Consider the following 15,078-nt stretch of genomic DNA (forward strand, 5'->3'; position numbering starts at 1 on the left):
TGATATAGCAGTTGCATTACAAAAAATTTTTTAATGTATTTCTCCTTTATGAAACGTGAAATATTTCTATTCAAAATGGCACCTTGGTGCCTCAGAGGAGTTGTTTGGGTGCCTTATGCCCCTGTTCTTCTCTGTGGGCTGAGCTTATGGTGAGGGAAGAAGGTATATCATAGGTGTCCTTGGCCATTGTGTTTTCTGCCAGAGAGCCCAGCCCATAGAAGAGAATGGGGGTATAAGCACCTAAACCACAACTCCCATGAGGCACCTTTCAAGTTTGGGTCATTCTCTTTTTTTACAAAATGCTAACATTTTCTAAGGAAATCAGAAAAATGTTATGTCAAAAATCCAGTTCTCAGTCAAAAAACAGTTTGAATGGAAAATGTTTGACCAACCATAACCTACATCAGTGTCCACTTCTGCATATTTATTTCTTTAAAAAGTCATGACATGTGGTAATAGCAGATCGGTCTATCAGCGTTAATTGCTTACACCTGTTAATAGTTGCTTGTTTTCCTCCCTATATCAAGGTGCTCAAAGTCCCAATATATTTCCCAAATGATGAACCCCCCCACTTACATTTGTGAACTGTGGGACAATTCAGATCAACATTAACATTAAATTCAGGGCAAACTTTAACATTACCCATTGGTTCCCCTGATAAAACCATCTTCTCCTTCTTTCTTAGCATGTTGGTTCATAGTAGTTGGGGCAAAAAGGAATTTTAATGAACTGTCTAAGGGATTAACTACCATATTAATTTTAGGTAGTTCCATATTGGTAAGGGACCAGATGCAGTCCATACACGCTTCATATATGGAACTGTTTGATAGCTCTGCCATTTCTGCCTACTACTACAGTAATGAACAGCATGGAAATAAAATTATATTTCTTTTTAAAAACCAAAATTAAACTTCTAAGATAGACAGATCAGCAATATTCATCCTAAATCTGCATCAGTTTATGAGGCCCCTCTCTGACAAATACATGGACCTTTTTTGTGTAGAATCACATGGGTCTGAAAATGTAATAATGTAAGACAACTTTATGTCCCATCAGTGCCATGGATGGCTAGAAAGAAAGCACTGTTGTCAAACATCTCTTTATGTGAGTAGCTTCAATACTTAATTTAATACCATTTTCAAAGATTTTTATTAGGGCTGTCAAGCAATTAAAAAAATTTATCATGATTAATCACACTGTTAAACAATAATAGAATACCATTTATTTAAATATTTGTGGATGTTTTCTACATTTTCAAATATAATTATTTTGATTACAACACAGAATACAAAATGTACATGCTCACGTTATATTTATTTTTGATTACAAATATTTGCACTATAAAAACCAAAGAAACAGTATTTTCAATTCACCTACTACAAGTACTGTCGTGCAGTCTCTTTATCGTGAAAGTTGAACTTACAAATGTCGAATTATGTACAATCAAAACCTGCATTCAAAAATAAAACAATGTAAAACTTTAGAGCCTAGAAGTCCTTGTTCAGCCAATCGCTCAGACAAAAAAGGTTGTTTACATTTGCAGAAGATAATGCTCCCTGCTTCTTGTTTACAATGTCACTTGAAAGTGAGAACAGGCGTTTGCATCACAGTGTTGTAGCCAGCATCACAAAATAATTGCATGCCAGATGCGCTAAAGATTCACATGTCCTTCGATGCTTCAACCACTATTCCAGAGGACATGTGTCCAGGCTGATGACGGGTTCTGCTCGATAACGATCCAGAGCAGTGCGGACTGACGCATGTTCACTTTCATCATCTGAGTCAGATGCCACCAGCAGAAGGTTGATTTTCTTTTTTGGTGGTTTGGGTTCTGTAGTTTCCACATCAGAGTGTTACTCTTTTAAGACTTCTGAAAGCATGCTCCATGCCTCATCCCTCTCAGATTTTGGAAGACACTTCAGATTCTTAAATTTTGGGTAGAGTGCTGTAGCTATCTTTAGAAATTTCACATGGGTATCTTCTTTGCATTTTTTCAAATTTTCAGTGAAAGTGTTCTTAAAATGAACAACATGTGCTAGGTCATCATTCGAGACTGCTATAACATGAAATATATGGCAGAATGCGGGTAAAACAGAGCAGAAGACATACAGTTCTCCCCCAAGGAGTTCAGTGACAAATTTAATAAACTCATTATTTTTTTTAGACCGTCATCAGCATAGAAGCATGTCCTCTGGATGATGGGCAAAGCATAAAGAGGCATATGAATTTTTAGCGCATCTGGCCCGTAAATATCTTGGAACGCCAGTTACAACAGTGCCATGCAAATGCCTGTTCTCACTTTCAGGTGACATTGTCATTAAGAAGTGGGCAGCATTATCTCCTGTAAATGTAAAAAACTTGTTTCTCTTAGTGATTGGTTGAACAAGAAATAGGACTAAGTGGACGTGTAGGCTCTAAAGTTTTACATTCTTTTGTTTGAGTGCAGTTATGTAACAAAAAAACCCTACATTTGTAAGTTGCACTTTCATGACAAAGAGATTGCACTACAATACTTGTATGAGGTGAATAGAAATATACTATTTCTTTTGTTTATCATTTTTACAGTGCAAATATTTGTAATAAAATAATATAAAGTGAGCACTTTACACTTTGTAATCTGTGTGGTAATTGAAATCAATATTTGAAAGTGAAGAAAAACATCCAAAAACATTTAATATATTTCAATTGGTATTCTATTGCTTAACAGTTTGATTCATTTTTTTAATTGTGATTAATTTTTTTGAGTTAATCACGTGAGTTAACTTCGATTAATCAACAGCCCTAATTTTTATGTGTGCATCATCAGTACTCGGTATAATCCATTGACACCCATTATTTGTCAGCTTGGTTATGTTTGTCATGTTTCCCAAAGTAGCACAAAAATATTTTTCATTATTTTCTTCTTTTTGTAAAGCAGTGTCTTCTATTTTGTTGGTTTTAATTAAAACTCATATTTGGTTTATGAAACTCAAATGTTTTGAAAAATATTTCTGAAGTTTGCAAAACCTTGAACCACATAGAGATTCCTCATTCCTACGAGGCAGCATTATTGTTTACAACAGTGAGGCCAAGGATTGAAAGGGTTAGGAGTGAAACACGTTGGTTGGGAATTGTGCAGAGGTTTGCATTGTCACTGCTATGTTGCAGCAGTTCTGTGAGTACTTTATTCTCGAAGGATGTCTACCTAGTAGCTTTCATAACCACTGCATTCAGATATTTATTTATTTATTTGAGAGAGCTGTATCCTCCTCCCCCCCCCATTCAAATTAATAGGAGTTTGTCTCATGTGATGACAGCACAATTGGGCAGCAGACATTTTTCTGTGTACAGGAGGTTTCCAGTTTTGTATCCAGAAAATTCTTGTTGATGAGAAATTTAAACCCACACATTTAAAATCTCCTAGAACCACAGGAGAACATCAAAAGTAGAAGTAATGCAACTTCTCCTCTAGAGCAGATAAGTTCCATGTTTAATGTAGCAAATATGCCTCTTACACGTGGTACCTATTATATGACGTTTCCACAGATTTCCTCAAAAAGCTTATTTATATTTCTAGGTACAATGGAGTCAACACATAGGTCAGAAATGTGATCTATACACTGGTGTAAATATGAATTAACATCATTTAAATAAATGCAGTATTTTTGGATTTACAGTGATATGAATGCAGCAGCAGCTACAGATTAAAAAAACAGAGGTACCATTGTCAGGAGAGTTACAACAGAAAGTGAAACTGAAAATCCTGAAATTCCTTCTCTTGGTCCCATAAAGCTGTAAAAAGATATGTTTATTGACACTTCTGCTTTGGAGTGCTTGTGCATTTAAAATGCTTGTGCAGTTAAAATGCTTGTGCAGCACCAGCCATGGTGAGTGTGACCTGCCACGGATGGGAGAAATGAAGACAGATTTGCTTGGAAACATGAAACTATAAGTACGGGGCAATGGCACTGAATGCTGGCACCATTTTCCATGGGTAATGGTGGTGTGAACTGATACCTCACTCTTGAGGGTAACAAAGGCAGCAAAGGCACAGTTGCTGCTGGCATCCTGAAGCTACCCAGGTAGTCTGTGTACTACAATGGTGCCCACTGAAGTTATTGCTGACTGGCGTGGGAAAGCGTCCTATCACTAAGGAAAAAATAAGTCTGCTATCCCTAGAAATCTTTGGGAGAGGATTTCAGTTTCATGGACCTCTGCAGTCTTTTCCATAGCGGAGAATGCTAGTGAGCAAAAAGTTTTTCTGAACAATCATAAATCAAAGTTCTAAACAATCATAAATCAAATCAAGCAAAGCTTTAGATGTTAGCACCTCTGAAAATCAGGCCCCAAGTAACTTGTAATCCATTAATCCCAAATCCTGGTTTAGGGGGTACAATCCTTAACATTTTGTAGCCAAATATTTGCACTCAGTAACATTTAGCTGGTTGACTATGTCCTGAGATTTGAATACACTATTCTAAGAAATTATTATTCAGTTTCTTTAATCCCAGAGTTCATTTCCTAACAGTAGTTTCCTTAAAGAAGGGCTTTCCAGGATCAGTGGGCTTTTTCACCAAGTCTTTTCTAGAACTGGAGAATTCCAAGAAATGTTAAAATGTAACTAACACATCCTCCATATATATTTTTCAGTTTTTACAAAAAAACCACTACAAGTCCATGTGCATGCTTCCATGCAGGCAATACAACATTGGCATAATGAAGACTTTCACCACAATGATATAAGAGCAAAAATACATCATCCTCTACCTCTCAGACAAAAATGTGAACAGATAAACTTTGCACCATGCCCTGAAGGTTAACAAAATCAGGCTTTGATGAGCCTATCATCTGGTTTATTTCTACAAATGTATGTCCAACAGGAAGATCTGAAGGAGAAGGGGGGAATTCTAGCTCTGAATAGTTCATTTCTGAGCAAGTAGTATGCTGGATACTGGCAAATCAAGAGAACTGCTGTTAGGCCATGCGGAGCAGTTTGTTTATGTACACAGGGATGCCCCTTGAATCCTATTTCTGATAACTTGATCGATCTTCTGTGCGGTGAAGTGAGAGGATCTGTATTTTGTCTTGATATGAGAGAATAACAAGATGATAGTACCAGAGGACAAGCAATGCCTGAGGTTTGCTATTGTTTTTTCTGCTAGTGGCCATAGCATTGAGGAAGACAGAGGATTTGCGAGGTAGTGCTGTCATAAAGGGAGAATGCTAGTGCTACCACTTAAGTGTGAAGGCAGAAATGTAAGGATGAAACAGAACATAAAGAGGGTGGGATACAGTACTAAGTGTGGCACCATTACTACAACTGTCCTTAGCCAGAAATGGTGATTATAAAATACTGGATGTTTGTGTAGTGGAATAGATTCCTTTCAGGTCCAGGCTGCAGAAGCTCTTCATTTTGCTGTTTGGGAGCACTCACTAAATGTGCTCTTACTCACTAAATTGGGGTGTCTGTTCTGTAACAGACCCCACAAAGAGGTGACTGTTATGTTCAGTAGGTTTCTATGCTAACTAACGCCAAGTACATATATGGAATCGTGGCTTATGTAAAACATAATGTCCCACTACTGCTGCTTCTTATCCCCCAAGAACACTGTGATACAGCATTGTTACTGACCCTTTGAAAAATGCCTACTACAAAGATGAGGGTAAAGGAATCATGATTAGGGCCTACCAAATTCACGATCTACTTTGGTCAATTTCACGGTCATAGGATTTTTAAAATAGTAAATTTAATGATTTCAGCTATTTAAATCTGAAATGTCACAGTGTTGTAACTGTAGGAGTCTTCACCCAAAAAGCAGTTGTGGGGGGGGGGTCGCAAGATTATTGTAGGGAGGGTTGCGGTATTGCTACCCTTACTTCTGCACTGCTGCAGGCGGTGGCGCTGAGTTCAGAACGGGGTGGCGAGAGAGCAGCGACTGATGGCCGGGAGCCCAGCTCTGAAGGCAGAGCCGCCGCCAGCAGCAGCGCAGAAGTAAGGATGGCATGGTAGGGTATTGTCACCCTTACTCTGCGCTGCTGCCTTCAGAGCTGGGCCCTCAGTCAGCAGCCGCCACTCTCCAGCCACTCAGTTCGGAAGGCAGCAGTGCAGAAGCAAGGGAGGCATGGTATGGTATTGCCACCCTTACTTCTGCACTGCTTCTGGCGGGGCGCTGCCTTCAGAGTTGGGCACCTGGCCAACAGCCGCCGCTCTCTCGCCACCCACTTCTGAACGCAGCACAGAAGTAAGGGTGGCAATACCACGACCTCCCTAAAGTAACCTTGCAACCCTCCTACAACTCCCTTTTGGGTCAGGACCTCCAATTCAAGAAACTCTGGTCTCCCCCATGAAATCTGTATAGAATAGGGTAAAAGCACACAAAAGACCAGATTTCACAGGGGAAGACCAGATTTCACAGTCTGTGGTGCTTTTTTCCTGGCTGTGAATTTGGTGGGACCCTAATCATGAAGTACCAACATCCCACCACCAGCAGGAAGTGACTGAAGGGCTCTGGGAAGACAGACAAGAAAAGACATGAGGGCTCTGCCCCAATCTCCAGCAAACCCACCAATATCTTTAGACACGTTAGAAAGATGTTTGAGACCATTGAGGCTGTCTTCTAATTATGTAGTTGCTTTGATTCCCTATGATATCAGCTTCTTACACTCAGCTTTAGATCTGTGATGCGCGGTGGGGGTGGGGAGGGGAGCAAGGATTGGAGAAAGAGTGTTCAGTGTGAGAAACAGGAGCGGTTAGAGGTAGAGGGCAAGAAGAAGAAATAAAAAAGAAGAGAAAAGGGAGAATAAAAATACAATGACTGGGAAGAGATGGATTTTATATGTAGATATAGGTATAGAAAAACAAACGAGACATGTGTCTCGTGTCCCTCTGATGGCTTTGGTTATACAGAGTTTTGTATAATTTCCCCCACATTTGTCTGATCCTTGCTCTTTAGGTTGTAAGCTCTGTGGTGTAGCATTTGCCTTTTGTGTGTCTGTGCTGCACCTAGCACATTGTGGGCTACTGAAATAAAATAGGCAGTCTGGGTTATTTTGGAGCTTTTTCAAAGAAGGCAGAACTTTGTTGGGAGGAGGTGTTTGGGAAGGGGAAAAGAGAGGTTTGGGGTGGTTGTTTTTACTCCCAGTAGACCTTTTGTGCTTCCATGTACCTTAGAGTATGTGGTGCTGCTTGCAACTTCTCCTCTTCTTCTGATGCAAATGCAGTTTCAAAGCTGCCGTTATTGCTACTGTGCTTGTCCCTTTGTCCCACAGAACCAGTTCCTGCTACAGCTTGGAGTTCTATTCAGTGGTTAACCCTTCCACCCCTTCCAGAGATTTCTGCTAAGGGAAAATCCCTCTATGTGATATTTATTATGTTAACATGAATGCATGTGATTAAACTTACTTTCACTGAAACATTTAAATGACTCTCCATGCCGGTACACTTTCTACTACTTGGTAAATCAAACATGAGTTTTCATGTCCTTAGCACGGCTATTACTTTGACCTTTCCATACAGCTTATGCCACTAGCAGAAGTTCACTGACCTTTTGCAGGACTGATTTTTTAAGATCATTAAAATGAATACAGTGGGGTCTGATTAAGAAACTTTTTTGTTTCCAACCCCTTTCTTGCAAACTAATGCATTAGTGAATACAGAAATTATTACCTTGCAGGGTATTAAATTATCTGGGACCAGGCAGATTTCAGAAAACTTGAATAGCATCAGATTTTCCAGGAGAAGCTTTCCAGGAAACCAAATGCTGATGACTGGAGCCTTGGATAGTGCATTTATGTTGCAGACTTTACTCTGTCAATCCCACAGGGATGTTAAACCCAGATTAGGTATGCCAGTGAACTCCTTGACTTCACTGGTGATTTTTTAAAAAAATGTTAGCTACTGAAGTATTTTAGGTGCTTTGCATAAAAGACATGCAAGGCTTCTGAAACCCCTGCACAGCCAAAAACTCCCATCCACTTCAGTAGGAGCTTTGGGTGTACAAAGAATGCAGGATCAGACTCTAAATGATGATAGAAAATTACAAGATTAAAACAACAATAGTTTAAATTAGTGAAAAACCATAAATAGCAAAGGCAGTCTCATTCTGCATAGATTCAGAGAAAAGGACAGTCTTGCCATCTAGGACAGGAGATCACTAGGCAAATATTGTCATATGTACAGGATCTGTGTGCATACACCATAGAGACGGGCTGAGAGGCCCCTGTCAAAGTTCCTGACTCTTTATAAAGCCCTTTTCTCTTTTGTTTCTTCCTCTGCACACTTTTTGTATCCTTATCTTCTCCAGGCTTGAAGTGGCAGCAGGGGGAAGGGTTGTATTCTACAAATAGTAATATATGCCAAAATCTCTTCTGTTCATCTCCCATTGACACAAGGAACGAGACTGAAGGTCACATGGTTCCCTCAATAGGCAACAGGCTCATCACCTGCCGTAACCATTATAGTTATGACATTTTCATGGGCTGTTGTAGAAACAGTTTTTTAAAGTTAGCTTGATAGATAAGTAAAGCGGGAGGGTATATGTAGTTGCTCGCCTTTCTGTAGTCATAACTGAAGTTTACTTGATTCAATTGTCTATTGAGAAATGTGTGCTCTGCATGGTGCCTTCATAGCTTTTCAAATTGGGCTTGCCTCAGTATCCATGCATATTGGTGATACTATGGATTTTTAATTCTGTATTTTTCTTCTCCTGGTCTTTCTCCTCTCCACTCCTTTATTTCTGTTGTGTTCATTTCCTTGCTGATATTGTGGTGTCACTTCCTTTTCTCCTTCTCTCCTGTCTCCTCCGCACCTTCTTGTTCCTACATCCCATTACCTGTTTTCTTTGCCCAGTACTTCCCTCCCATTCTTCATTTATTCTTCTCCATGTGCAAGGAATGAAACGAAACTATATTCATAATCTCTGAAGTCTGAGTATGTAGCACTTCAGAGATTGGGGAGCCGTGAATTTTACTCTGCAGCTTTCATAGAGAGCAGGGTAACATAGCAAAAGGAAAATTGCTAGCATGTCAGCGTGCCATATGTCAGCCAACTTTGGGCTGTGCTGTCTTTTTCTTCATTCTCTTTCTCTTCCATTCCTCATTCTCCTTGTAATTTTCCATCTCTTTCTTTTCTTCTCACCTTTGCCACTCCCATCCCCCTTCAAACACAAAGCGCCAGGTAGCTTGCCATTGGTATGATCACCTTGTTGGGCTCATTAAAAGGAAAGGTAACAGCATTGCTATTAGAACACTACAGAGGATAAGAACTTCAACTTTTGACTGTCTCTTTGCTAATCTGAGGACAAGTGGAAAATCTCTAGACAAATTAGAGGATTGGGCCAAAAGAAATCTGATGAGGTTCAACAAGGAGAAGTGCAGAGTCCTGCACTTAGGACAGAAGAATCCCATGCACCGCTACAGATTAAGGACCGAATGGCTAGGGAGCAGTTCTGCAGAAAAGGACCTAGGGGTTACAGTGGACGAGAAGCTGGATATAAATCAACAGTGTTCCCTTGTTGCCAAGAAGGCTAACAGCATTTTGGGCTGTATAAGTAGGGGCATTGCCAGCAGATCGAGGGACGTGATCAATCCCCTCTATTCGACATTGGTGAGGCCTCATCTGGAGTACTGTGTCCAGTTTTGGGACCCACACAACAAGAAGGATTTGGAAAAATTGGAAAGCGTCCAGCAGAGGGCAACAAAAATGATTAGGGGATGGAACACATGACTTATGAGGAGAGACTGAGGGAACTGAGATTGTTTAGTCTGCAGAAGAGAAGAATGAGGGGGGATTTGATAGCTTCTTTCCGCTACCTGAAAGGGGGTTCCAAAGAGGATGGCTCTAGACTGTTCTCAGTGGTAGCAGATGACAGAACAAGGAGTAATGGTCTCAAGTTGCAGTGGGGGCGGTTTAGGTTGGATATTAGGAAAAACTTTTTCACTAGGAGGGTGGTGAACCACTGGAATGCATTACCTAGGGAGGTGGTGGAATCTCCTTCCTTTGAGGTTTTTAAGGTCAGGCTTGACAAAGCCCTGGCTGGGATGATTTAGTTTGGGATTGGTCCTACTTTGAGCAGGGGGTTGGACTAGATGACCTCCTGAGGTCCCATCCAACCCTGATATTCTATGATTCTATGATTGTGCATATACTGGCTAGTGCCTGTAATCATAGACTATGAGCCAGTTTGTCTTTTATGTGATGTTCATGATTATTTAATATCCAGATTATTTAATGATAATATTATTTCCTAATGATGCCTCTATTAGGAATTAACATTTATCTGGAGTGTCCACTCCAGTAGGGATAACAGAGCATGTAAATAATGTAATGTATAAAACTGAGACAAAAAATTAAACAGTGGCCTTTTTCTCCCTTCCCTCCTTTCTGCAGTGGAGAACGTGGTTCTGGGAAAACTGAAGCCTGCAAACAAATAGTGAAGCACCTGACATGCAGATCCAGTTCCAGCAGGTGTACCTTTGATTCAAAGGTAAAACATGTAAGTAGCATTTTGAGCTGTTTCAGAATATAGCATCAATATGTATTTTGACCAAGGAGAGAGATCTTTACTTAGAGGGAAATTGTGAATTCCACAGGCATACTTACATACGGCATGATCCTGCCCTAGCTATTGAAATATTTTAGGTGCTTTGTTGATCTAAAAGTGGAGGAGGCCTGGAATTACTTCAAGTCAAAGTTGCAAAAACTATCAGAAGTCCGCATCTCAAGAAAGGGGAAAAAATTCATAGGCAGGAGTTGTAGACCAAGATGGATGAGCAAGCATCTTAGAGAAGTGAAGAAGAAGAAGAAAAAGCAGAAAGCCTACAAGGAGTGCTAGATGGGAGGGATTAGCAAGGAAAGCTATCTTACTGAGGTCAGAACATGTAGGGATAAAGTGAGAAAGGCCAAAAGCCATGTAGCGTTGGACCTTGCAAAGGGAATTAAAACCAATAGTAAAAGGTTCTATAGCTATATAAATAAGAAGAAAACAAAGAAAGAAGTGGGACCGCTAAACACTGAGGATGGAGTGGAGGTTAAGGATAGTCTAGGCATGGCCCAATATCTAAACAAATACTTTGCCTCAGTCTTTAATGAGGCTAATGAGGAGCTTAGGGATAATGGTAGGACAACAATTGGGAAGGAGGATATGGAGGTAGATATTACCACATCCGAAGTAGAAGCCAAACTTGAACAGCTTAATGGGACTAAATCAGGGGGCCCAGATAATCTTCATCCAAGAATATTAAAGGAACTGGCACATGAAATTGCAAGCCCATTAGCAAAAATGTTTAATGGATCTGTAAACTCAGGGGTTGTACCGTATGACTGGAGAATTACTAACATAGTTCCTATTTTTTAAGAAAGGGAAAAAAAGTGATCCAGGTAACTACAGGCCTGTTAGTTTAACATCTGTAGTATGTAAGGTCTTGGAAAAAATTTTGAAGGAGAAAGTAGTTAAGGACATTGAGGTCAATGGTAATTGGGACAAAATACAACATGGTTTTACAAAAGGTAGATCATGTCAAACCAACCTGATCTCCTTCTTTGAGAAGGTAACAGATTTTTTAGACAAAGGAAATGCAGTGGATCTAATTTACCTCGATTTCAGTAAGGTATTTGATACGGTTCCACATGGGGAATTATTAGCTAAATTGGAAAAGATGGGGCTCAATATGGAAATTGAAAAGTGGATAAGGAACTGGTTAAAGGGGAGACTAGAATGGGTCACACTGAAAGATGAACTGTCAGGCTGGAAGGAGGTTACTAGTGGAGTTCCTCAGGGATCGGTTTTGGGACCAATCTTATTTAATCTTTTTATTACTGACCTTAGCACAAAAAGCAGGAATGTGCTAATAAAGTTTGCAGATGACACAAAGCTGGGAGTATTGCCAATACAGAGAAGGACCAGGATATCATACAGGAAGATCTGGATGACCTTGTAAACTGGAGTAATAGTAATAGGATGAAATTTAATAGTGAAAAGTGCAAGGTCATGCATTTAGGGATTAATAACAAGAATTTTTGTTATAAACTGGGGACGCATCACTTGGAAGTAACAGAGGAGGAGAGGGACCTCGGAGTATTGGTTGTGCACAGGATGACTATGAGCTGCCAATGTGATATGGACATGAAAAAAAGCTAATGCGGTCTTGGGATGGATCAGGCGAGGTATTTCCAGTAGAGATAAGAAGGTGTTAGTACCATTATACAAGGCACTGGTGAGACCTCATCTGGAATATTGTGTGCAGTTCTGGTCTCCCATGTTTAACAAAGATGAATTCAAACTGGAACAGGTACAGAGAAGGGTCTACTAGGATGATCCGTGGAATGGAAAACCTGTCTTATGAAAGGAGACTCAAGGAGCTTGGCTTGTTTAGCCTAACCAAAAGAAGGCTGAGAGGAGATATGATTGCTCTCTATAAATATATCAGAGGGATAAATACCACGGAGGGAGAAGAATTATTTAAGCTCAGTACCAATGTGGACACAAGAACAAATGGATATAAACTTGCCATCAGGAAGTTTAGCCTTGAAATTAGCCAAAGGTTTCTAACCATCAGAGGAGTGAAGTTCTGGAACAGCCTTCCAAGGGAAGCAGTAGGGGCAAAAGACATATCTGGCTTCAAGACTAAGCTTGATAAATTTATGGAGGGGATGATATGATGGGATAGCCTAATTTTGGCAATTAATTGATCTTCAACTATCAGTGGTAGATATGCCCAATGGCCTGTGATGGGATGTTAGATGGTTTGGGATCTGAGTTACTAAAGAGAATTCTTTCCTGGGTGTCTGGCTGGTGAGTCTTGCCCACATGTAAAAGCCAGCTTTGCTAATATGGTTTTTGGTCATTTTGATTTTCATCCTTGCTTCTACATATAGGAAATGTCTATAGTACAGTGCTCTCCCTTAAAAACATTCCTATTGCCTTTGATAACTAAATAAGGTTACATCTGTGTCTGTGGTGTTCCTTATATGCAGTATTGCTGTAGCATTGTTGGTCCCAGTACATTAGAGAGAGAATGTGAGTGAGGTAATATCTTTTATTGGACCAACTTCTGTCGGTGAGAGAGACAAGCTTTCAAGCTTCCTCACCCACCTTCTCCCTCCTGGTATTCCTTCTGGCAAGTATAAAAAATACTGCAGTATCTGAAGTAATCTTATAGGAGACAAAATTGGAAAGTTTTAAGGGAAATCACTGTGTCTTGGTGATACATACAGTACTATCATTACTATTCTCTAACAAAAACAACAAGGAGTCCGGTGGCACCTTAAAGACTAATAGGTATATTTGAGCATAAGCTTTTGTGGGTAAAAACCTCACTGAAGTTTGAAGTGCAACTCACACAAATAGACAACCCTTCCATTAACGATTATTTGGAAACAGGAAAGCATGGGAACTGGCCACTTCTGTCCAACAGCAGAATCTATTTCTGTGACAGTAAATACTAAATCCAAAGTTTTCATTCAACTGGACAGCACAACTCACCTATCATACTGTTACAGAAGGAACACAGATGGTTAAAGTTCAGATGGACACTCCAGTCTAAACCATTCTTTTTTGGACTTTTATAACTGTTTCCAAAATGACCTTTTGGGCTAAATGACTCATGCTTGGACTCAGCTCCGCTGCCTACTATATTGACCGATATTGTCTCATTGTTTACGTATACTCCCCCCATTTGTCTGTCTGTATCCATCTGTTGACTCTTCTCTTACACTGTAAACTATTTGCACCAGGGACTGTTCTGTGTTTTTACTGTGCCTAGCACAGTGGGATCCTGGACCATGATGAGGGCTCGTATGTGCTATGGGAATACAAATAAGAACAGTCATAGTAATAATATTTGAAATGTTTTAATCTGTAATCCATGCAGTCGTTTCTGATTTCTGAATGTTCTGCTTTTAAAAAACTTGTCAGTCTCTCCCTCGCTCACCACCACCACTTAAACTGAGCTCAAACGGTCATTGTTTTGGAACACAAACTTGTCATATGCATAATCTTCAATAAAAATGAGATCTTTGCTAATTTTGGGGGGTTTTTTGCAATAGCATTTGAAACTGACACACAGGTTATTCAAAACACACTATTTTCTTTCTGAAATATTCATGCTGCATTCTAGATAGAGAAACACTGGCCAAGTACAACTGACACAAATAGACAACCCCTCCATCAGTGATTATTTGCAAACGAGAAGCTACAGATGTGCAGGTACATATCTTGTACATTCACATGCCGATGAGTTAGGATCCTACTGATGTCTGGTTATTGGAAAACACACCTACATTCATGTTTCAATAGTTGTGTATTGAAATCTGATTACATTGAAATAAGCACAACTGAATTTACTTCAGGCATTATACATTCAAACAAAGCCACAGTCTGGAAATTCAAATATTAAAGTTTTCAGAGCAGTGTTTACTTTATTGCATTGCACTGTTATCACACAGAGAGGTCTGAATCACTGGCAATACTTTTTAAAATACATGCTTTAATATAGATGATCGATGAAACTGTGTTAATGTTAGAGAGGGAACTGTAACTTTTCAGTTTTGTGCATTTAAATTCTCCTGTTTGATGTTGTACTAGCATACAAGTACAAGCATATATACAAGTAACAAAGCCTTAGTTCATTATGTTAAACACAATGGGTCAAATCTAAAGCTGGTGTACATCAGAATAACTCCACTGACTTCAGTGGACCTACACTGATTTGCTCCACCTGAGGACCTGGCCCATAAATCCTCCTCCTGTATTTTAACTCAGTTATGATTTCAAAATCAAGATCAGATCTTCTATGGCTTTTCCTTTCCTACAGTTCAGATTAAATAAATAAGAAGAACGGGAGGACTCAGAGAATAAGTAACTGGGAAAATGACCAGCATGGTCCCGTGACTACGGAACAGGAATAGGAGTCAGGAAACTTGGGTTCCGCTCCTGACTCTGACACTGACTTGGTCTCTGTCATTGGGCCAACTTCTGTCAACAATCATGCAGGTGCAATTCAGATCAGTTAAGATGCTTTCCATAAAAAGTAAATGAGCACATACATAGAAGGGCAAATTTGGTTTTCACTTTAATTTACATTTTAGGAAGTACTGGTAAG

At 39.7% G+C, this 15,078-nt stretch overlaps 1 protein-coding gene across 4 annotated transcripts in view; it reads left to right on the forward strand.

Moving 5' to 3' along the window:
* MYO16 (myosin XVI) overlaps positions 1-15,078 on the forward strand; it is a 579,449-nt gene that overhangs the window by 319,925 nt on the left and 244,446 nt on the right. For 3 of the 4 annotated variants that reach the window (XM_037896729.2, XM_037896722.2, XM_043535412.1), the window contains exon 14: positions 10,367-10,472. In XM_037896729.2, the coding sequence (XP_037752657.1) occupies positions 10,367-10,472 (106 nt within the window). The remainder of the gene's footprint in view (positions 1-10,366; positions 10,473-15,078) is intronic. The other variant, XM_043535404.1, reaches the window with a different exon arrangement.

Source organism: Chelonia mydas, chromosome 1, assembly GCF_015237465.2.
Source record: "Chelonia mydas isolate rCheMyd1 chromosome 1, rCheMyd1.pri.v2, whole genome shotgun sequence".
Taxonomy (NCBI): Eukaryota; Metazoa; Chordata; order Testudines; family Cheloniidae; genus Chelonia; species Chelonia mydas.